General features: G+C 37.6%; 1 protein-coding gene across 4 annotated transcripts in view; it reads left to right on the forward strand.

Moving 5' to 3' along the window:
- Positions 1-24163, forward strand: part of RASAL2 (RAS protein activator like 2) — a 396742-nt gene that overhangs the window by 188756 nt on the left and 183823 nt on the right. For all 4 annotated transcript variants that reach the window (XM_057544819.1, XM_057544820.1, XM_007172943.3 and 1 more), the window contains exons 2-3: positions 5509-5636; positions 23643-23769. In XM_057544819.1, coding sequence (XP_057400802.1) covers positions 5509-5636; positions 23643-23769 — 255 coding nt within the window. The remainder of the gene's footprint in view (positions 1-5508; positions 5637-23642; positions 23770-24163) is intronic.

Raw genomic sequence — 24163 nt, forward strand, 5'->3', positions numbered from 1 at the left:
CAGCAGAAGGGCTGTTTGCAAACCTTAGGCTAAAGGAAATAATTCACCAGAAAGAAGAGTCATATGTTATCTCCTGCTTGTCTTCTCTTCTCTTAAAAAGGGTGATGGTGAGCATAGGGGATTTCCTGACTAGCCACAGGTGATCCATTTTCTGGAAAAAAAAAGACACAAACCTGTCTCTTAAGGGGAAAAACACAACAGTATTTATTGACGATGATAAAATTTAAGATCCAAAACAAAGATCAGTATTTTGGAAAACTTGAATCTGCCACATGGAGCTTGACAGCTTCCCAGTACTTAAAGACTTTTCTGATGATCAAGACTTTCTGAAGATTAATGAATGTGAATTTTTGATATTATGTAATGAAAAGTGTCAGTGTTTAGAAGATCTGCAAAACTAAGTGAACCATTTTTTCCTAAATGATCAATGCAGAGTGCCCCAAAGTCATGCATATGGGTAAAAAGATCCGTTCAAAGGGCAAGGTAGACCAATGATTTTTAACTTAACAGAGTATGAAAAGTTTATTGAAGTGGTGTCAAATTCCACAATTTACTTACTTTTAAGGAGCAACTGCATGCCAGTTTTTGGTATAGTATTAGAAAAGGCAAGCCACAGTTACCTGAAAATGCTATTAAAATACTCTTCCCTTTTCCAACTACATATCTGTGTGAGTCTAGATTTTCTACTTATACTTCAACCAAAACAACATAAAGCAAGAGATAAAAAGTTGAAACAGATACAAGAACCCAGCTGTCTTCTATTCAGCCAGATTTTAAAGAGACTTGCAAAACTTCAGCGTCACTCCTCTCACTAATTATTTTGTTTTGTTTGGAAAATAGTTGCATTTCATCAAAAATGTGTTATTTATGTTAACATGCAGTAGGTTTGTTATTGTTGTTAAACGAATAAATATTTTTTAAATTTCTCAGTTTTAATTTCTAATATGGTAAATATTGATAAATATAACCCACATAAACAAAAATCTCTTTGAAAACAAAGAGAAACAAAATCTCAATTTTAAAAGTCTAAAGGGATCATGAGATCAAAAAATTTTGATAATTACTAGTCTACATGGTAATATCCAGTCTCAAAGAAGCACTTTCCAATGGGATTCACTGAGTAACCGCTGATTCTTTTTAATATCTCTAAAATTTTTCAATTTTTGTAATAAGGCCAGCATCCAGTATCCTTAGTATCCTTATAGGAATGGGACAGCGCAAATATAAAATTTTTTTCCAGTTTTGCTATTAAGATTCTTATTTGTAATTCTAAGGTAGTTATCGTATTCTGTAGTGAATTTTAGATACTAAATGTAATTGGAAGTCAGAAATTAGATGTGTGTCACCAGAGCAGGAGAGAAAGAGGGTGGGGGGGAGGAAAGGAGGGAGGGAGAGGAGGACTGGTAGAATTGGTAAAGTGAAATAAGGCAATAATCTGAGTTTGTCCTGTCAATATAGTCTCAGTAAACAGGCTTTACAAGTGTACTATTAAACCTTCATTTAGCCACGGAAATGAGGACAAGATAGAATGAATAAATTAAATTTATAGGTTTAAAAAAATTTATTTAAATTGTTACTTAAAGTGCCCTTCAAACCTTAATCCAGAAATGCTAAAAAGAACCAAAAAATCCTACTTATTCTAACTTCTTTCTTGTTTTCTTCCTTTTATGCATTCTTATAAAATGATCAAAATGTGGATAATAGAGAGTAGAAAAAAATGTGAAACTATAAAGTTTATAACCTCATAATTTAGACTGACAGAAAAATGTACAATATAGAAGTATTGCTCCCTATTTCATTCTACCTTTAGTCCTGGAGAGGAGTAATTTGGGGTCCCCAATATGCTTTATGAGACATTGTCTTGTTTCACAATACCATGAAGAAACTAGGAACAAAGCTCCAGTTGGAGAAGGGGAGAGCATTAAGGGAGACTGTAAGAGAATTAACTCAGGATGACACAGGGAAGATAATTTAGGTTTTCTTAAATTCAGTGCTGATGCAGATTTATATTTTATCAGGAAAACTGGGTTTCCTGCTGTAATACAGTTTACTGTATTCTAATTTTATGGACAGAGTCTGTCAATGTCTTCTTGCTCAGTGTGGATCATAAGATTACTATTCAGATTAAATTGCAGGGGGCAGTTTAGGTCACCCACGGCCAACTTACATAAGAAGGTTAGTCATTTGAATGAAAACTTGTCTAGGCCACAAAACCACCACATTTCTACATAAAGTAGGTACATCCCTCTCTGTTGAAGTGGTCTTGGTATTTGACTCTAAAAATAGGCCTACATTGTGGTAAAAATCTAACCCATTTGTTTATCCAAATCATGTGAAGAAAATCAGCTTTGACATGGCTTTTAAGTTCAGGCAAGAATCTTTTATCTGTGTCAAAAATGATTGAGTCAGTTCCTTTAAAGCTTTTTGTGATAATTTTAGGAAAATTTGAAGTATAAAGAAAACTTTAAATTAATTTAAGTTCTTGAAATAAAAGAGTTAAGGGTAGGGAAGAGAGAGTTGACGTGGAATGGAGAAGCTATTGACGCAGCATGTACTGGTTGTGCGAGGTTCAGAGGAGATAGAAGCGGAAAAACAAGGGGAAAAAGGAAAAACAGTGAACTTCTAAGAATTAGTAACATGTCAAGCCAAGCCCTGGTAATGTTATTAGTTCTTGAATTTTGAGTTATTTTGGAGGGTAGTTGATAAGTTCCCCAAGCGTGCAGAGCAACAAGTTTAGATAGACTTTTAGAGAGCAAAGAAGTTAAGCCAGAAGGAGCACTGAAGATAATATTGGGCACATAAGGGGATGCAAGAAGAGAGATATATACCTAATGCCCTAAGTACTAACTTCTTTACTTTCTACAGATCTCCAGCTATAGGTATGCATCTTTGAGTAATTATAGCATAAAAACATCTAGGAAATCATTTGAATTTCCTTGAAGTCAGTCAATACCAGGAATACCTATCATCCTGTGATAAAAAGACTAAAAGTCCTTAGAAAGTAATAGTAATGAAGATTCTCACCTAATAGGTAAAATGTGCTTATTTATTATTTACAACTCTCCTGCACTCATGGGTGTTTGTTTTCTAATTTCTTCAGTTTGAGGTGCTCCTCTAGTGTAATAATTAAATAGTAATAAGTAATGTATTTTAAATGTTTCCTGCAGTATGTTCCTGAGAGGAATTTTCCTTCATGGCTAAAGAACTTTTAATATATACTGAACTGTCATAAAAACCTTACTCAATGGATCTAATGTGTACTTATGGTTAAAATATGTTCCAAGGTTTTCAACAGCCCAAATGAACAAACAGTTCATATTAAAGAGTTTTTAAGTGATTTTTTTGGATCTGACCCCTAAAGCAAAGGTAAAAAAAGCAAAAATAAACAAGTAGGACTATATCAAACTAAAAAGCTTCTGTACAGCAAAGGAAACCATCAACAAGATGAAATGGCAGCCTTCTGAATTGGAGAAAATATTTGCAAATCATATATCTGATAAGGAGTTAATATCCAAAATATATGAAGAACTCATACAACTCAGCAAAACAAACAAACACCCAAAACAGTCTGATTAAGAAATGGGCAGAGGATCTGAATAGACATTTTTCCAAAGAAAACATATAGATGGGGCTTCCCTGGTGGCGCAGTGGTTGAGAGTCTGCCTGCTAATGCAGGGGACACGGGTTCGAGCCCTGGCCTGGGAGGATCCCACATGCCGCGGAGCGGCTGGGCCCGTGAGCCACAATTGCTGAGCCTGCGCGTCTGGAGCCTGTGCCCCGCGACGGGAGGGGCCGCGATAGAGAAAGGCCCGCGCACCGCGATGAAGAGCGGTCCCCGCACCGCGATGAAGGGTGGCCCCCGCTTGCCGCAACTGGAGAAAGCCCTCGCACGAACCGAAGACCCAACACAGCCAAAAATAAATAAATAAATAAATAAATAAATAAGAAAACATATAGATGGACAACAAGTATATAATAAGGTGTTGAGCTTCCCTAATCATCAGGGAAATGCAAATCAAAACCACAATGAGATACCACTCACACCTGTTAGAATGGCTATTATCAAAAAGACAAGAAATAACAAGTGTTGGCAAGGATGTAGAGAAAAGGGAACCCTCGTGCACTGTTGGTGGGAATGTAAATTGGTGCAGCCACTATGGAAAACAGTATAGGGGTTCCTCAAAAAATTAAAATGGAACTACCATTCAATCCAACAATTTCATTTCTGGGTGTTTATCCAAAGAACGTGAAAACAGTAATTGGAAAAGATACATACAATAGCCAAGATATGGAAACAACCTAAGTGTCCATTGGTGGATAAATAGAATACTACTCAGCCATTGAAAGAGATGAAATCTTGTCATTTATGACAACATGGATGGACCTTGAGGGTATTATGCTAAATGAAATAAGGCAGACAGAGGAAAACAAATACTGTATGACCTCACTTATATGTGGAATCTAAAAACCAAAACAAAACTCACAGATCCAGAGAACAGAATGGTGATTTCCAAGAGGAAGGGGGTGAAGGGGGGGGGGTGGGTGAGGGGGTGAAAGGTTTCAAGAGGTACAAATTTCCACTTATAAGTCATGGGGATGTCAACTATAGCATGGTGATTATAATATTGTAGTGCATATTTGAAAGTTATCAAGAGAATAAATCTTAGAAAGTTTGCATCAGAAGAAAAAAAAATTTTTTTGTAACTTTTTATGGTGACAGATGGTAATTAGACTTATTGGGGTCATTATTTTGCAGTATATACAAATATTGAATCATTACGTTGTACACTTGAAACTAGGATAATGTTACACGTCAATTATACCTTAATAAAAGAAAACAAATTAAAGTAACAGGAAATGAGACGTTTAGAAGAGTTGAAACATTTAACTTCGATATTGTGTGCCTCCACCTTTAAGAGACATGATGGTAATATGTTTAGATCTTTCCTTGAGGAAATTGCCTTCTATGTTTTTAAGATCTTACTGGCCTCTAGTGGTAATATGATGCTGTAGTTTAACCATTTCTAAATCTTACAACTGACTAGAAATAAAGTTATTTTGAAGACATAGGCTGCCAATAACTCACTCCTTCAGTACTGGATCAGCAGCACTCTTGAGTGTACATGCAATATCATCTTCTTCCTAAAGACTGTCTATCTTTTGTTCTTGTCTCTGAGTCACGCCCACCTCTTTCTTTTGAATGATACTAGTTTTGCTCTGAAGTGACCTCCCATTATTTTAGTGCATGTACAGTGGTGATTACTGTGTCAAGTTTGTACTAACAATTCTTCCTAGTGTCTCAGCCCTCTTTTCTTCAGACTATGGGGCAAAATTTTCCCTCTGTATATAACTTTTTATTTTCTTCAGAGGAATTTAAGTTTTCGGTTTACCATTTAGATTTATGTTTAGACCTCCTTACTTTGATTTTGAAGAATCTTACATTTGAACTACGAGTTTACCAAACATGGCAATGATTTGTCACTTTTGTTTTTTGTGTTTGTCACACAGATGTGAAAGGGCCACCTACCCATCGTCTGTCTTGTGGCCAGTCACCCTACACTGACACAACAACATGGGAGCGGAAGTACTGCATCCTCACAGACAGCCAGCTGGTGTTGCTCAACAAGGAAAAGGAGGTGAGGTGGATATTACTGAGAAAAGCTACTTCCCTTTTCTGACCAAATTCCTGAAATAATCTAGTTTTTATTTGCATCTTGATGAGTTGCATTTATGAAAATGGAGACTTTATGAAGGATACACTCTAAGTGGGTCTAAGGGGCTGCTGATGTCATCATGATGATACGTGATTGCCGCAAAGGCATGATGTCAACAAGACAGGGCTGGATTTTCACTAAGGAATAGTGAAAGAGATATTGAGTTGAGTAATTTGCAATGCGAATGGGTTGGATTGTGTAGACCTGGCCCTGAAAGTGGTCCAGAGAGGCTATTGGAAATTATATCAGTCTAGCTCCTCGCAAGTAACAGATAGCACAGTCAGCAGATTAATTGAAAGAGGTTTAACGAAGGGACTATACAGAGGCATGGGCAGCATAGGGGACCCATCAGATGGGGATAAAGTACCCATGAACTGGCAACAGCAGAAAGCAGTTATCACCCTAGACCTTCAGGGCAAGGGAAGGGAGCAATGTTTCTGGAACCCAGAGAACTGTAGTTGCATGAAAGGGCTGCATAGCAGTTGCTATGGCTATACACAAAAGAACACAGCCTCTACCAAAACAAAAATGACCAGCAGGGAGGAAGCAAGGGAGAACAGACACACCAGCTCTCTTTCCTGCTTTCTGCTTTCTTGCCAGTGTTACCTACTGGCCAAACCTAACTTGAAGCCAAAGGAAAAGATTGCTTTTGATGTGTTCTGTAGAGATTTGTTTCCTGAAGTACAGCAAGGGAGAGAAGGGCAGAGAGTAGATCTGGAGAGGCAGACAGAATGTAATTGGCACAGACATCTAGTTCTAGGTAAACTTGCTGTTCTTGTAAGTGAAAAAACCCTTGAACTTATCATATACTATTACTGCTTTACTCCTCAAACTATTACAGTGTACAAATCCTTCCACATCCAAATAATTCATTTGCTTATTGGTGATTTATTGGATAGTTGACTTGGTAAGGCCAAAAAACCATCCTACTCCCGAGCTCCACAACATAAAAAAATTAGTATGATCTTGACAAGAAGAGGGATAATGGGAGGGAAGGAGAAGAAGAGATCTCATTCAATGATGGAGAAAGATTAATTGCCAAAAATATATATAAATAACTAGAAAGCTGTAGGTAGAATATCAATTTCATAAGCCATCCCTCTGGAAAAGTTAGTTCAGAGGAAGCAGTGCACAAAAAACACATTTCTTAATTCTAGTCTGTGGATCTCTACCTCCCTTTTCTCTTCTCTCTCTCCTCCCCCTCTGTACCTTTTCTTTTGCATCTCTTCTCTTACTCAGCATTCTTTAACATCGTAAAGGCAAGATCATAGCAATAAAGCAATTTCAGTTTCTTCTTTTATTTTCATAGGCAGTTCTTCCTTGCAAGGGCCTGGCTAATGTGCCCTCTATGAACTTGGTTATTCTTTTTCTCCAACCATTGAAAAATGTCCCTTACTTTTGTTACCATCTCCCTACCCATGACCCTTTTCCAGTATTGTAATATAATTAAACTTAATTTTATTAAAATAATTCAATAAAGGTCAGCCCTTTCTGGAACAGTATAGTACATGTTGCTTTGTTTCTATTAAGTAGATACATAATAAAAATTGGTAGAGTGAATATTAGTGTAGAATATTTCTAATTATCCAATTTGAATAGACAGATAATTTAACACGTGCATTTAAACCAATCGACTCTGTCAGCAGTCTTTTATCAGAGCTATTAATAAGGAGTGATATGAACATATCATCTGCCATCTTTTTGCCCTTACCTACATTTTATTCAATTAGTAATGTAAGAAATGATATAGCCTAAAGATAGATAGCATAAGGTCAAGAGCATTCCTTATCTAGAACCAAGATATAATACATGAATTAAATATTACTGATCCATTGAGTAATCCAGGCTTGGGCTCCCTTTAGTCCCATAAAATAACTGTCCATGATGAATGATTTCTAAAACAATTTCTTATGTACTTCATCGCTTTTTATGCCAGCCATCAAGAGTAGCCCTAGACATCTGGGGAACCCCTCATTTTCTCTTCTGCATATCGCTCTGTAAATCCTCTTTTCTGTCCCTGCCTTCCACTCATCCTTTCCCACCTCTTGAAACCCTTTGTCTATGCCCTCTGCAACTCACAGTCCATCATCAGCCAAATCAGCTGTTTCTTCCACCCCTTTTCTGAAGCAGTTCCTTAACTTCTTGGTCTCGTGAGAACCAGTAGCTTTCCTGAGGACACTGTCATCTGTGAAGTCCTGTCAAGTGATGGCTGGTTTTTTCCCACAGCCTTCATACCATGCTGCCTGTAGTAGGCATCCTTCTCCTTTCATGGCTGCTTCCTGTCTATTCTCCCTCATTTTCCCTATAAAGCCCAGACTCTGAGTCCCATGTTGTAGTCATCTTCCAGCCCCACCCCCGGCCCCCGTCATTTCTCCTCATTTCTTGTTGATTTTAGCTCCTGGCTCATTATCATTATTTCCAGCACTACTCCAGCCTTAACTTGTGAGGATTCCAATATCTGCAGAGATGATTCTTTCAACACACTGGCTCTAAGTTCCTTGAACTCCTCTCCTCCAAGAATCTTTTCCTCTACCCTGCCTCATTGCTACAACTTCTCAATATTCTCAATTGTGTGCATCTTACTGTCTGACCTCCTATCTTTCTAGCTCATCCCTTTTTCCAACAGTTTTTCAATCCTTTGGGACCTATAGGCCATTGATCCTGTCACCTTTTCTGCCCCTCATACCTCTGATATCCTCTCTTCCCTCTTCTCCCAGCTTGAATTCCATGGTCAGTCATTTTAATCTTTGCATACTATTTCCTTGCCCTTTTTTTGCATCATCATACTCACTTGGCAATGTGATAGGTCAGTTAAATCCTGCTCCTCATCTATCCTGCCCTGCTTCCATGCAGCATAATGTGTCTGGAGAAAATCACTCCACCCTGCTGGCAGTCTTTAAACTAATGGCTACAAATCTCATGTGAGCCTCTAATGCTGCTTGGCAATCACAAAACATTTCCTAGTCCAATTACTTTCCAACTCTACTGGACTAGTGCTTCTCAATCTATGCGTGGTAAAGGACCAAGTTTTTCCCTACCTCATCATGAACAATAAAATACAATAATATGAATTGTAAAGAAAAATGAAGTTTTAAAAAGACAAAAGTCTAAGTCCAAATTTTTTATTGGATTGAACAAAAATGAAATTACAGTTCAATAATAATGATAACATAGGAAAAGAAGGAATAGAATTACAAAAATTATACATGTTCATGGAGAGTGTGCTGTACAATGAGATGAATCCACTGATCACACCAGGCACAATTCTCAATTTCTGTGTTGCTAAATTGTTTATTGTGGACCATTAACAAACAGTTTGCAGAACAGCACAGGACCTTGCACCACACTTGGAGTAGCACAATCCAGGATGATTTCTAAGATGATTTTTCATGCTTCCTCTTCTATTCTAATTCCTTGTCTATTACCCTCACTTATAGCTGATTACTTTGCTGCTTATTTCACTGAGAAAATTCAGCCACTCAAAAGAGAGCTCTTTTACCATGTCTACCCATCCACCAGCAACTATTTCCTTATACTCTGATTTCCCTCTTTTCACTGTGGTTGGATTGCCTACAATCCAACTGTCAGCCCCTCCCCTTGTGCCCATTCTTGCCTATTCAAGGATGTATCAATAGCAGTTCTCCCTTACCTCTTTTACATCTTCAACTCTCTGTTCTCTACTAGATCGTTCCCATCAGCATGCTATTATTTCTCCCATCTTAAAAGAAAAAATGAGCCTGCATTAATCTCACTTCTACTGCCAGTTACCACCCCTTTCTTTGCTTCCCTTACCAGCAAAAATTCTGGTAACTTCTAAACTCACTGTCTCTAATTCTTCTCTCATTCTCTTTTAAACCTACTTCATTCATACTCTGACCTATACCACCTTGTGAAAATTGCTCTTGTTAAGCTCACTGGTGACCTCCACGTTGCTAAATTCAGTGGTCAGTTCTCACTTCTTGTCTTACTTAATCTGTTAGTGGCATTTAATGCAGTTGATCACTCATTCCTTCTCCTAGAACCACTTTCTTCACTTGGCTTCCATGACACTGTGCTGTCTTAGTTTTCTTCCTGTCTCTCTGGCAGTTCCTTCTGAGTCATCTTTGCAGATTTCTCTTCTACTCTCCAAATCTCAACAGGGGAGTGCTACAGAGTTCAGTCCGTGGACCTCACTTCTTTAGGAATCTCATCCAATCTTATGACTTCAAATACCCTCCAAAGCTGATGATCTCAATTTTTTATCTCAGTCCTACACACCTCTCTTCTCTAGACTCATATATCCATCTGTCCATTATACACCTCTACTTGGATATGGCTTCGTCACTGTTTTAAGCACATTGGGCATGTTCCTGCCTCAAGACCTTAGCCTTGGCTTTTCCCTCAGATATTTGCATTACTTACTTTCTCACCTCCTTCAACTCTTTGCTTGCATATCACCTGCTCAATAAGCCCTACTCTGACCAACTTATTCAAAATTACAACCCCTCCCTGTATCTCCATTCAGAACTTCCGATCTAATTACCTGGCTGTATTTTTTTTTCCCCTATAGCATTTACCACCTTCTAAAATGCTATATAATTTATTTATTATGTTTATTGTCTCTTTTATATAAGCTTTTAGGGCAGGGATTTTGTCTGTTTTTTTCAGTGCTATATCCCTCAGTGCTTAGAACAGTTCCTGACACATAAGTAAATTCTAACAAATATTTGTTGAATAAATTTTGAAAAAGCCACATTATAAACTTTGATTCCTGAATATCCATTTTTTAAATTTAAGTTTGAGAGGAGACGAACCTTCTATCTTTTCTTTTTTATGTGATAAGTCTTCCCACAACAAGAGGTGTAATTACATATTTTTTCTAAGACTGGATAATAAAAGAAGGGAAAAATAATCCATAAGATGCTTTTCCATTGCTGAATATGAAATTCCATCTTTATTTATTGAGCATCTGTTAGGTGTAAAGTATTGTGGTTGCAAAGATGCAGTTTGTCGGGAACACATTGAGGTAAATTAAAAGTTAAAATTGTTCAGAACTAGATACAGAAGTGGTGGTTGCACAACATCATGAATGTACTAAATGTCACTGAATTATTCACTTTACAGTGGTTAATTTTATGTTACGTGAATTTCACCTCAATACAATTTTTTAAAAAAGATTATTACATTACCACAAGGGAAAGATTAACTAAGATATTGCCTGGGGTGGGTTATCGTTTAAAGTAGAGAATGCCAAAAAAGTATCTACAGATAAATTTATGATTGAGCCATGTCTTTAGGGACAAATAGAAGCTCACTTGGAGGAAAAGAAGGGAAAGATATTCCATGTATATATAAAGATACAAAGTCAAGAAACATCTTATATCTCTTTGGCAAACTGCAAAATGTTCAGAATTCTTGGAATATAATTTGCAAGAGGAAAAATGATAGCTGGCAAAAGCTGAATAATAAAGTGCCTTGAAGGCCATGCTAAGGAATTTGGACTTTATTCTAGAAATGATTTGGACCATGGAAAGGTATTTAACAGGGCAATGACATCATCACATTTACTTCTTAGAAAAGTAACTCTGTTGATCACGTGGAAAATTGAGTGAAAGGGATCGGAAGGAAATAGATGAGTTATGTTATTGCAATAGACCAGGTAAGGGATGACAAGTTTATGCAGTTTAATGCCCTGAGACAGGTATGTTCTACCACTATAAGTTGGAGAAACTGGATTAAATCTCTAGGATAAGAAAATGTTAAGGCATTGTTATACCTGCTACTTGAATTTTATTTAATATTCTGTTAATTTCATGATAGGAAAAGTTTAGAAATCCTTTTTTTTTTTTTTTTCCTTCTTTGTGGAAGGACCAGAAGATGCTGTCACTCTTTTTACCTTCCACCCACATTATCATGAAGAATATAACTCTTATCTTTGGAGTTTTGCGTTGAACAATTTAGAATTCCTTGAAACAAGGACTTTAAGGAATTTCCTGCTAAAATTATCTTAAAAAGCTGTTTTAAACCTTAACCAACTAATCACAGGGGTGTTTATTGCTGTATTAATAAGATCAATTAAGAGGGTTCTGTAAGGGTTTAAACTGAATCCTTAGCCAGGCACTGTTGGAATGGGGGAGGATTATATTAGTCTAGTATCACTCATGTATTCACTGTGTGGGATCTTTTAATGCTGTCTCTTAACTCTGCATGTTTCCTGTCAGAAATGGGAAAAAGTTTGCTTGGGCAATGTACATGGGAAGAGTGTTAAGTACACTAGTTTCCAAAATGGGAATGTAACAGAAGAGTAGATCTGGGCAGAATGCTGAAAGAGGTGCCAGGAGTATCACCTTGAGAAATGATTCACTGATTCAGTAAATTGCTTCATGCAAATTGTGCCAAATAGACATTGCTTATGTGTTATGAATTTACTTCTCTGCCCGGCTGCCAGGATAGGCCCCAGCTGGCTTGGCACCAACCCGTTCAAAGAGGACGTAGGAGGCCATTTGAATTCCATTTTGCTTGCAAGAGATAAGACCAAATAAACTAGAGATTAAGGAGTTGAGGGAAATGGTAGAGAAGATAATCATGAACTCTCCAGGGTGCAGCCAGTATAAAAATACAAAAGAAAGCTGAATTTGTGAGCTCCTTTCTTTTGGCAATAGCAAGGCATTAAGAATGGTAAATGTGGCTCCTTTTTTCTTCAGTCAGACTCTACTTTCTGTATTTGGAATTTTAAAAGCTTGATGCTAGTGTAAAGGCAGCAAGGTAGTAATAATGCAATTTCAAAATATTTTAAAATATTTTTCATGATTTTGGAAAACAGTATTTACACTCAGATATATTGATGAAAATAGCAGTTAGGCTTTGTGCAAACAGCTAAAATCAAGTATTATTTATCCTGGGGTAAACTACCCATGGCATATTTCATTCAGAACTACTTTCAAGTTATTCAGCAGATACATAATGTGCCCCTGTATGTGAATTCACTGTTAGGAGTTACAAAGAATAAGACACAATTCTTTCCCCTCTCCCCAGTACCAAATTTGGTTGTGGGAATAGGAAAAATAATTTTAAAATGGCATTTGATAAATAGCACAAGTAAACTGGATAGGATAAAAGAAAGAAATCCATTTATTCTAAAGCACTGTAGTCTGTGTCATTAAGATGCTATTGACAATGGGCAATTACCAAAGGAAGCTTAAGAAAGGAAGGGGATCAAAGTTATGTGTTATGAATATTAATCTGTAAGATGTATTGGAAGAGGGAAAGGTAGGAAGGAGACAGACCAATTAAGAGACTACTATTCCTCTGATCTAAAAACTTGAATTGTTTCCCAGTGCTTCCTGAATTATTCATGGCCTGGTATTAAAGCCCTCCCATGTGGTTATAATATATTTTGGTGTTCTCCCACTTCTCCCCCTTAAGAGGCTGTAGCTAAATTGGCCTACTCCTGGTTCCAAATACAGTAAAAAAATAGTATGCCTACCAACTTCTTGGCTGATGTTATGTTATTTCCTTTGCCTAAAATGGCCCCCATCTCTACCCATCAAATACTCATTTATTCATTTGTGAGTTGGAGCTGTTTTAAGGTTTGGAGATTGACTGGTAAGTTAAGCTGTTAACTTATGTGGAATTAGTTGCACAAATGAATAATTATGATTCCATGTATAAGTATAGTGCCAGAGAAAGGTCTATTATTGGAGGAACCTCAGGAAGGTGTACCTTAACCTCCCTAAGGGAACTGATAGAAAGGAAGGTTCCTGGAAGAAGCAATGCCTGTCCTAAGCCTTAGGATGGTTAGGAGTTTACCTTGCAGGTATAGAATAGGAAAGAAAGTGAGAGAAAATATTTCAGGCTGAGAGGACAAACTAAGCAAAGGCATTGAACTACAACATAAGGAATATGTTAGGGAAATGCAAGCAATTTGGTGTTCCTAGTATGTAAAGTCTAAAGCTGGTTACTTATACAGTGGCCAGATTGTGGAAAACCTGGTATACTATATCAGGGAACTTGCACTTGCTCTGTAAGACATTAGTTTCAAAACACTCTTTTAGCAGAACAACGCCTTTTGTAGAAAAGCTTATGCAGAAGCCCTGTACAACAGATAAACTCCGAATTATGCTCTGGTTGAAGCAGAGAGATATGTCCCTTGTCACATGCACACACAAACATACCATCACTTCTTTGAAAAACACTGCAAAGGAAAGCAACTGAAGGCCTTTAAGTCTCAGAATGACTGGTAAGTTAAGCTGTTAACTTATGTGGAATTAGTTGCACAAATGAATAATTATGATTCCATGTATAAGTATAGTGCCAGAGAAAGATCTGTTATTGGAGGAATCTCACGGAGGTGTACCTTAAATGATTATAATTGCGTTTTAGAAATATTCTGGTAACTATGTGAAGGATAGATTTAAGGGGCAGAATATCACCAATGAAGAGACTGTATTAGTAGTTTGGATAAGAGAGAATAAGAGGCTTTTGACACCAGCTGTGATGGAGTAACTGGTACAAGACTAGCCCTCCCATTGCAAACAAAATAAGACTGGACCAAAAAAATATATATACCAGCCAGAGATTGGTTCAACATGGTGGAGTAGAAGGACGTGCGCTCACTCCCTCTTGCAAGAGCACCGGAATCACAACTAACTGCTGAACAATCATCGACAGGAAGACACTGAAACTCACCAAAAAAGATACCCCACATCCAAAGACAAAGGAGAAGCCACAGTGAGACGGTAGCAGGGGCACAATCACAATAAAATCAAATCCCATAACTGCTGGGTGGGTGACTCACAAACTGGAGAACAGTTGTACCACAGAAGTCCACCCACTGGAGTGAAGATTCTGAGCCCCACATCAGGCTTCCCAACCTGGGGGTCCGGCAACGGGAGGAGGAATTCCTAGAGAATCAGACTTTGAAGGCTAGTGGGATTTTATTGCAGGACTTCGACAGGACTGGGAGAAACAGAGACTCCACTCTTGGAGGGCACACACAAAGTAGTGTGCGCATCGGGAACCAGGGGAAGGAGAAGTGACCGCATAGGAGACTGAACCAGACCTACCTGCTAGTGGTGGAGGGTCTCCTGCAGAGGTGGTGGGTGGCTGTGTCTCACCATGAGGACAAGGAAACTGGCAGCAGTTCTGGGTAGTACTCCTTGGTGTGAGCCCTCCCAGAGTCCGCCATTAGCCCCACCAAAAAGCCAGGTAGGCTCCAGTGTTGGGTCGCCTCAGGCCAAACAACCAACAAGGAGGGAACCCAGCTCCACCCATCAGCAGACAAGCAGATTAAAGTTTTACTGAGCTCTGCCCATCACCAGTCCCTCCCATCATGAAACTTGCACAAGCCTCTTACATAGCCTAATCCAACAGAGGGCAGACAGCAGAAGCAAGAAGAACTGCAATCCTGCAGCCTGTGGAACAAAAACCACATTCACAGAAAGATAGACAAGATGAAAAGGCAGAGGGCTATGTACCAGATGAAGGAACAAGATAAAACCCCAGAATAACAACTAAATGAAGTGGAGATAGGCAACCTTCCAGAAAAAGAATTCAGAATAATGATAGTGAAGATGATCCAGGACCTCGGAATAAGAATGGAGGCAAAGATCGAGAAGATGCAAGAAATGTTTAACAAAGACCTAGAAGAATTAAAGAACGAACACCCAGAAGAATTAAAGAACAAACACACAGAGATGAACAATGCAATGACTGAAATGAAAAATACACTAGAAGGAATCAATAGCAGAATAACTGAGGCAGAAGAACGGATAAGTGACCTGGAAGACAGAATGGTGGAAGTGGAATTCACTGCCACAGAACAGAATAAAGAAAAAAGAATGGAAGGAAATGAAGACAGCCTAGGAGACCTCTGGGACAACATTAAACACAACAACATTCTCATTATAGGGGTCCAGAAGGAGAAGAGAGAGAGAGAAAGGACCCGAGAAAATATTTGAAGAGATTATAGTCAAAAACTTCCCTAACATGGGAAAGGAAATAGCCACACAAGTCCAGGAAGCGCAGAGAGGCCCATACAGGATAAACCCAAGGAGAAACATGCCGAGACACATAGTAATCAAATTGACAAAAATTAAAGACAAAGAAAAATTATTAAAAGCAACAAGGGAAAAATGACAAATAACATACAAGGGAACTCCCATAAGGCTAACAGCTGATTTCTCAGCAGAAACTCTACAAGCAAGAAGGGAGTGGCATGATATATTTAAAATGATGAAAGGGAAGAACCTACAACCAAGATTACTCTACCCGGCAAGGATCTCATTCAGATTCGATGGGGAAATCAAAAGCTTTACAGACAAGCAAAAGCTAAGAGAATTTTCAGCACCACCAAACCAGCTCTACAACAAATGCTAAAGTGGGAAACACAAGAGAAGAAAAAGACCTACAAAAACAAACCCAGAACAATTAAGAAAATGGTAATAGGAACATACATATTGATAATTACCTTAAAACTAAATAGATTAAATGCCCCAACCAAAAGACACAGGCTCGCTGAATGGATACAAAAACAAGACCCATATATATGCTGTCTACAAGAGACCCACTTCAGACCTAGGGACACATACAGACTGAAAGTGAGGGGATGGAAAAAGATATTCCATGCAAATGGAAATCAAAAGAAAGCTGGAGTAGCAATACTCATATCAGATAAAATAGACTTTAAAATAAAGAATGTTACAAGAGACAAGGAAGGACACTACATAATGATCAAGGGATCAATCCAAGAAGAAGATATAACAATTATAAATATATAATATAACAATATAAATATATATAATATATATATATTTATATATTATAATATAACAATTATAAATATATATATAGTGAAGATGATCCAGGACCTCGGAGTACACCTCAATACATAAGGCAAATGCAAACAGCTATAAAAGAGGAAATCAACAGTAACACAATAATAGTGGGGAACTTTAACACCTCACTTACACCAATGGACAGATCATCCAAACAGAAAATTAATAAGGAAACAAAAACAGCAGATTACACTTTCTTCTCAAGTGCACATGGAACATTCTCCAGGATAGATCACATCTTGGGTCACAAATCAAGCCTGAGTAAATTTAAGAAAATTGAAATCATATAAAGCATCTTTTCTGACCACAACGCTATGAGATTAGAAATCAGTTACAAGAGAAAAAACACAAACACATGGAGACTAAACAATACGTTACTAAATAACCAAGATATCACTGAAGAAATAAAAGAGGAAATCAGAAAATACCTAGAGACAAATTACAACGAAAACACCACGATCCAAAACCTATGGGATGCAGCAAAAGCAGTTCTAAGAGGGAAGTTTATAGCAATACAAGCCTACCTCAAGAAACAAGAAAAATCTCAAGTAAACAATCTAACCTTACACCTAAAGGAACTAGAGAAAGAAGAACAAACAAAACCCAAAGGTAGTAGAAGGAAAGAAATCATAAAGATAAGAGCAGAAATAAATGAAATAGAAACAAAGAAGACAATAGCAAAGATCAATAAAACTAAACACTGCTTCTTTGAGAAGATAAACAAAATTGATGAACCATTAGCCAGTCTCATCAAGAAAAAGAGGGAGGGGACTCAAATTAGTAAAATTAGAAATGAAAAAGGAGATGTTACAACAGACACCGCAGAAATACAAGGCATCCCAAGAGACTACTACAAACAACTCTGTGCAATAAAATGGACAACCTGGAAGAAATGGACAAATTCCTAGAAAGGTATAACCTTCCAAGACTGAACCAGGAAGAAATAGAAAATATGAACAGACCAATCACAAGTAATGCAATTGAAACTGGGATTAAAAATCTTCCAACAAACAAAAGCCCAGGACCAGATGGCTTCACAGGTGAATTCCATCAAACTTTTAGACAAGAGCTAACACCTATCCTTCCCAAACTCTTCCAAAATAAAGCAGAGGGAGGAACACTCCCCAACTCATTCTATGAGGCCACCATCCCCCTGATACCAAAACCAGACAAAGATACTACAGAGAAAAAAAAATTATAGACCAATATCACTGATGAATATAGATGCAAAAATCCTCAACAAATACTAGCAAACAGAATCCAACAACACATTAAAAGGATCATACACCATGATCAAGTGAGATTTACCCCAGGAATGCAAGGAGACTTCAATATACGCAAATCAATCAATGTGATACACCACATTAACAAATTGAAGAATAAAAACCATATGATCATCTCAATAGACGCAGAAGAAGCTTTTGACAGAATTCAACACCCATTTGTGATAAAAACTCTCCAGAAAGTGGGCATAGAGGGAACCTACCTCAACATAACAAAGCTCCTATACAACAAACCCACAGCAAACATCATTCTCAATGGTGAAAAACTGAAAGCATTTGCTCTAAGATCAGGAACAAGACAAGGATGTCCACTTTTGCCACTGTTATTCAACATAGTTTTGGAAATCCTAGCCATGGTAATCAGAGAAGAAAAAGAAATAAAAGCAATACAAATTGGAAAAGAAGAAGTAACACTGTCACTGTTTGAAGATGACATGATACTATACATAGAGAATCCTAAAGATGCCACCAGAAAACTAGAGCTACTCAATGAATTTGGTAAAGTTGCAGGATACAAAATTAATGCACAGAAATCTCTTGCATTCCTATACACTAATGATGAAAAATCTGAAAGAGAAATTAAGGAAAGACTCCCGTTTACCACTGCAACAAAAAGAATAAAATCCCTGGAATAAACCTACGTAGGGAGACAAAAGACCTGTATGCAGAAAACTATAAGACACTGATGAAAGAAATTAAAGATGATACAAATAGATGGAGAGATATACCATGTTCTTGGATTGGAAGAATCAGTATTGTGAAAATGACTATACTACCCAAAGCAATCTACAGATTCAATGCAATCAAATTACCAATGGCATTTTTTACAGAACTAGAACAAAAAATCTTAAAATTTGTATGGAGACAGAGAAGACCCTGAATAGCCAAGGCAGTCTTGAGGGAAAAAAACGGAGCTGGAGGAATCAGACTCCCTGACTTCAGACTATATTACAAAGCTACAGTAATCAAGACAATATGGTACTGGCACAAAAACAGAAATACAGATCAATGGAACAGGATAGAAAGCCCAGAGATAACCCCATGCACCTATGGTCAACTAATGTATGACAAAGGAGGCAAGGATATACAATGGAGAAAAGACAGCTTCTTCAATAAGTGGTGCTGGAAAACTGGACAGCTACATGTAAAAGAATGAAATTAGAACACTCCTTAACACCATACACAAAAATAAACTCAGAATGTGTTAGAGACCTAATGTAAGACTGGACACTATAGAACTCTTAGAGGAAAACATAGGAAGAACACTCTTTGACATAAATCACAGCAAGATCTTTTTTGATCCACCTCCTAGAGTAATGGAAATAAAAACAAAAATAAACAAATGGGACCTAATGAAACTTCAAAGCTTTTGCAAAGCAAAGGAAACTACAAACAAGACGAAAAGACAACCCTCAGAATGGGAGAAAATATTTGCAAACAAATCAACGGACAAAGGATGAATCTCCAAAATATATAAACAGCTCATGCAGCTCAATATTAAAAAAACAAACAACCCAATCCAAAAATGGGCAGAAGACCTAAATAGACATTTCCCCAAAGAAGACATACAGATGGCCAAGAAGCACATGAAAAGCTGCTCAACATCACTAATTATTAGAGAAATGCAAATCAAAACTACAATGAGGTATCACCTCACACCAGTTAGAATGGGCATCATCAGAAAATCTACAATCAACAAACGCTGGAGAGGGTGTGGAGAAAAGGGAACCCTCTTGCGCTCTTGGTGGGAATGTAAATTGATACAACCACTATGTAGAACAGTTTGGAGGTTCCTTAAAAAGCTAAAAATAGGATTAGCATATGACCCAGCAATCCCACTACTGGGCATATATCCAGAGAAAAGCATAATTCAAAAAGACACATGCACCCCAATGTTCATTGCAGCACTATTTACAATAGCCAGGTCATGGAAGCAACCTAAATGACCATCGACAGACGAATGGATAAAGCTGTGGTACATATATACAATGGAATATTACTCAGCCTTAAAAAGGAACGATGTTGGGTCATTTGTAGAGACGTGGATGGATCTAGAGACTGTTATACAGAGTGAAGTAAGTCAGAAAGAGAAAAACAAATGTCGTATATTAATGCATATATGTGGAAGCTATAAAAGTCACATGGATGAACCGGTTTGCAGGGCAGAAGTAGAGACACATGTAGAGAACAAACGTATGGACACCAAGAGGGGAAAGTGGCATGGGGTTGGTCGTGGTGTGATGAATTCGGAAATTGGGATTGACATATATACACTAATATGTATAAAATAGATAACTAATAAGAAACTGCTGTATAAAAAAATAAAATAAAATTCAAAAATTGAAAAAAAAATATATAGCAGCTATTTTCAGGCATTGGACAATAGGCAGCCAAAGACAGTGATGGTCACCATTCTCCCTGAAGAAAAAGAAGGCTCAGAAGAAGCATCATACAAGGCAAAAAGGTTTAAAAAAAAAAAAAAGAAAAAGAAAAATTTCTCTCATGTTACCGAACCTGAAAGATATACAATTTTTAGACTAATTCAGTGTAAACAAGTAGATGTGAACTAGTAAACTAAATTAGGACAATCAGAATGGACAGAATCGTTTTTCTAAAATTGTCTTTTCTAAAACTGATTTTCTTTGGCTGTATACTAAGATTTGTAAACTCCAGCTTAGTTCATTTGAAGATACTTGAAATATTATACTAACTTTTAAGAAGTAGGTCAATATCTTTAAAAGAATTATTTATGTAAGAAACAGTCAGTGGTGTTGTAAAAGCAAATGATTCTTAAGAAACACACGTTTAGAATAAAAGTAAATACTATTCTCCCTTATATTCTGAGTCAGAGATAAAATGCCCTCAACTTTAAGAGTGATACTGTGAATAAAACCGTTCTTCATATTTTAAGTTTCAACAGTGGGAAACGAAGAGTCTACATTGAAACTTTGAGAATATAATTGTGAGTGAAGTTTAGGCCCAAATAAGAAGTTTGATATATTTTATTTATTCTCTTCTTAGATATGATAGAGACAAAGTATATGATAATAGAAACCATTTCTTTCTTTTTCCTGGATATGGCCTTTATAAATTTCCACAGATAAGATTGGAGGTCATTCCCTCCTAAAATGTCAAAAATAGCTCCTCTTTTCTCTATGGCTTAGGCCTTCATTATTTCAGGTAATAGGAGTTTGGGGGGAACTATTACAAAAATAGTTATGTTTATTTATGTTCATCTGTTTGTTCAAAGATCCAGACTACTTTTTTTTTTTTTCCAAATTTACCTCCATGCTTTCCTAAGGCAGGTAGAGGATACATTTTTACCTTTCTTACTAGGAGGGAGTTATTTAACCTCTTGGTGCTACTCTTTTAATTATTTAAGTAGAGATCATTTCCATCCTGAAAGGGGTGGATGACTTAGATTACTGTTCTTAAAGTTTTATATTACAGAGAGCTTTTAGAAGACTTATTAGCTTTACTGATGCTATTATTTGATATTCCCTTATTTTTTAGAATTTTACCTTTCTTAATTCCACCATTTGGTTTCTCAGTGTGCAAGCAGTAACCGTAGTTATGGTCATGAGGAAATGAGGAAAGAGTATGAGAATTTTCAGTCCTTATGAAGACATTAGAATTTTGCTCTTCAAATTGTCAGTAGCACAGAGAAAGCTTCCCTTGGTATCATCCCCTTGACCCCAGTCTTAGGAGTTGGATTACTGAGGCAAAGCAGAAAGCATGTACGTTTAAGCCCGTATCTATTCCAGTTTTGCTGGATCAATTGATATGCCCATAGTAATCATCTGGAGAGATAAATTATTCCTCCTCTGTGAAAAGGGGCTTCCTCATAATGTCACACATGTAAATTCCTTAGCCTTGCACATACTAAGAATTTAATGCGGGCTTCCCTGGTGGCGCAGTGGTTGAGAATCTGCCTGCCAATGCAGGGGACACGGGTTCGAGCCCTGGTCTTGTAACATCCCACATGCCGCGGAGCAACTGGGCCCGTGAGCCACAATTACTGAGCCTGCGGGTCTGGAGCCTGTGCTCCGCAACAAGAGAGGCCGCGATAGTGAGAGGCCCGCACACCGCGATGAAGAGTGGCCCCCGCTTGCCTCAACTAGAAAAAGCCCTCGCACAGAAACGAAGACCCAACACAGCCATAAATAAATAAATAAATAAAATTTAAAAGCAGGCATCTAAAATTTAAAAAAAAAAGAATTTAATGCTAGTCATTATTATTGAAATTTGTTAAAAATGTCTGTATTGGAGCCATTATTATTGAAATTTGTTTAAAATGTCTGTATTGGAGCCATAAGAATTAGAGACTATGCTTAATTGTTACTGAATTGGTTGCCTGGACCCGCACCAGGGTCCTAGCCTAGGCCGAGGGGTCTCAGCCGGAGAGGTTCTTTTTCCACTAAGATTCACACAGCCAATAATGAAACTGGCCAAAGAATGGAGGAGTTTGGGAATTTAGTTCGCAAATCAACTTCTCAACCTGATTCGGGCTGAGACACCATAGATATAGAAGGGTCCAGGTAAAAGGGAAAGAATTGAGTAAAGAGAAGTATTCATAAGATATCTGAGAACAAGGCTGTGGTTTGGACCCAGAACTGAGGCAACACCCCTTTTCAGTCCTTGTATGGGCTTTTCCAGTTGTCATGGCAATTGTCAACTGTCGTGGTGCTCATGGTTGTGTCATTTAGCATGCTAATGTATTACAGTGAACATACCATGAGGCTCAAGGTCCACTGGAGATCAGGTTTTCTGCCATCTTGGGCCTAGTTGGCTCTAACCAGTTCTTGTTTTTCTGTTTGCAGCTTCCTCCTTTTGTAATTGAGCATGAAACTCAGATAAGGGCAGTTAGTTTCCATTTGAGGGAGGGGAGGAGGTATGATTCCTGGGCAACTGCCTTGGTGACATAATTCCTGACATATTTTACCAAACTATTTAAGATGTTACAAATACTATTCTTAAGTCTGATAGAGGTTATAAATAAAATCTCATTGTGAAAAGTCTTTGCCCTCTACCCCCAAAGTAAGATGACTTGGTCTTTTAGAATTACCGAAATTGAAAAAAAAAAAAAAAAGCAACTTAGAGCCATCCCATTATCCTACAGTGATAACCAGTGCGTAAATTGTAAAATAGTTAACGAAATTAGAGATCTTTTGTACCATACATAGTTCTTATTCCACATGTACAAACAGAAAAAAAAGTTATGCCAGAAAAAGTATTTTTTAGGATTTCAAAAACTAATCTCACTTGTGGAATAAAATATGCCATTTTATGTATCAATTAGTATCTATACACTAAAAACGTGTATAGGTAGTATAGTATTTCATTAACTGTCTCTAAGTGCTTACTTGTAAAATTGGAGAAAATTTAGTTGATTTTACTACTTTTATCTAACAAAACCTTCTTTTAAGAGAATTTTGGAGTGAAATCTTTCTGGTCAACTTTTATTTCCATTTACCTTATTAACGATTGGGCAGGAATGGGACTTGTGAACCAGTTTCTGATGTAAAAGAATCTTATTTGTGTGGGTGTTTTGTTTTCTGAGCTCCCTAAGCAGGTACACACCTGGATGTGATTTGTACATACTTCATGTAAGTTAATTTGCATACTCACCTTTCCTGATCTTTCAGTTTTCTTTTTAAAGAAAAGATTCCTGAAAAAGGGTAATGACTTTAGCCTTTGTGCATACATTATTTCTACATTTCTTCTGTTTTGCTCTGATGATTACACACTCCTGCCTTCATCAATTAAAAACGTTATTCAATCAGAAGGTAGTTATGGCACTATTAAGTTTCATCTCTTTTTTGGTTTACTAGATACCTGTGGAGGGAGGACAGGAGCAGCAGACAGATTCCACCAAAGGGCGATGCCTGAGGAGAACTGTCAGTGTCCCTTCCGAGGGTCAGTTTCCTGAGTACCCACCAGAGGGCGCCGCTAAACTGGGTAAGCTAACGTAAAAGGCAAGAAATTCCTAGTTTGTTTGTTTTTTTTAATTAATTAATTAATTTATTTTTGGCTGTGTTGGGTCTTCGTTTCTGCGCGAGAGCTTTCTCTAGTTGTGGCGAGCGGGGGCCACTCTTCATCGCGGTGCGCGGGTCTCACTATCGCAGCCTCACTTGTTGCGGAGCACAGGCTCCAGACGCGCAGGCTCAGTAGTTGTGGCTCACGGGCCCAGTTGCTCCGCGGCATGTGGGGTCTTCCCAGACCAGGGCTCGAACCCGTGTTCCCTGCATTAGCAGGCAGATTCTCAACCACTGCACCACCAGGGAAGCCCAAGAAATTCCTAGTTTTTATCCGGTAATTTATGGACTTGCTATTGAGTGTTACAATAAAACAA

Source organism: Balaenoptera acutorostrata, chromosome 1 (assembly GCF_949987535.1).
Source record: "Balaenoptera acutorostrata chromosome 1, mBalAcu1.1, whole genome shotgun sequence".
Classification (NCBI taxonomy): Eukaryota; Metazoa; Chordata; class Mammalia; order Artiodactyla; family Balaenopteridae; genus Balaenoptera; species Balaenoptera acutorostrata.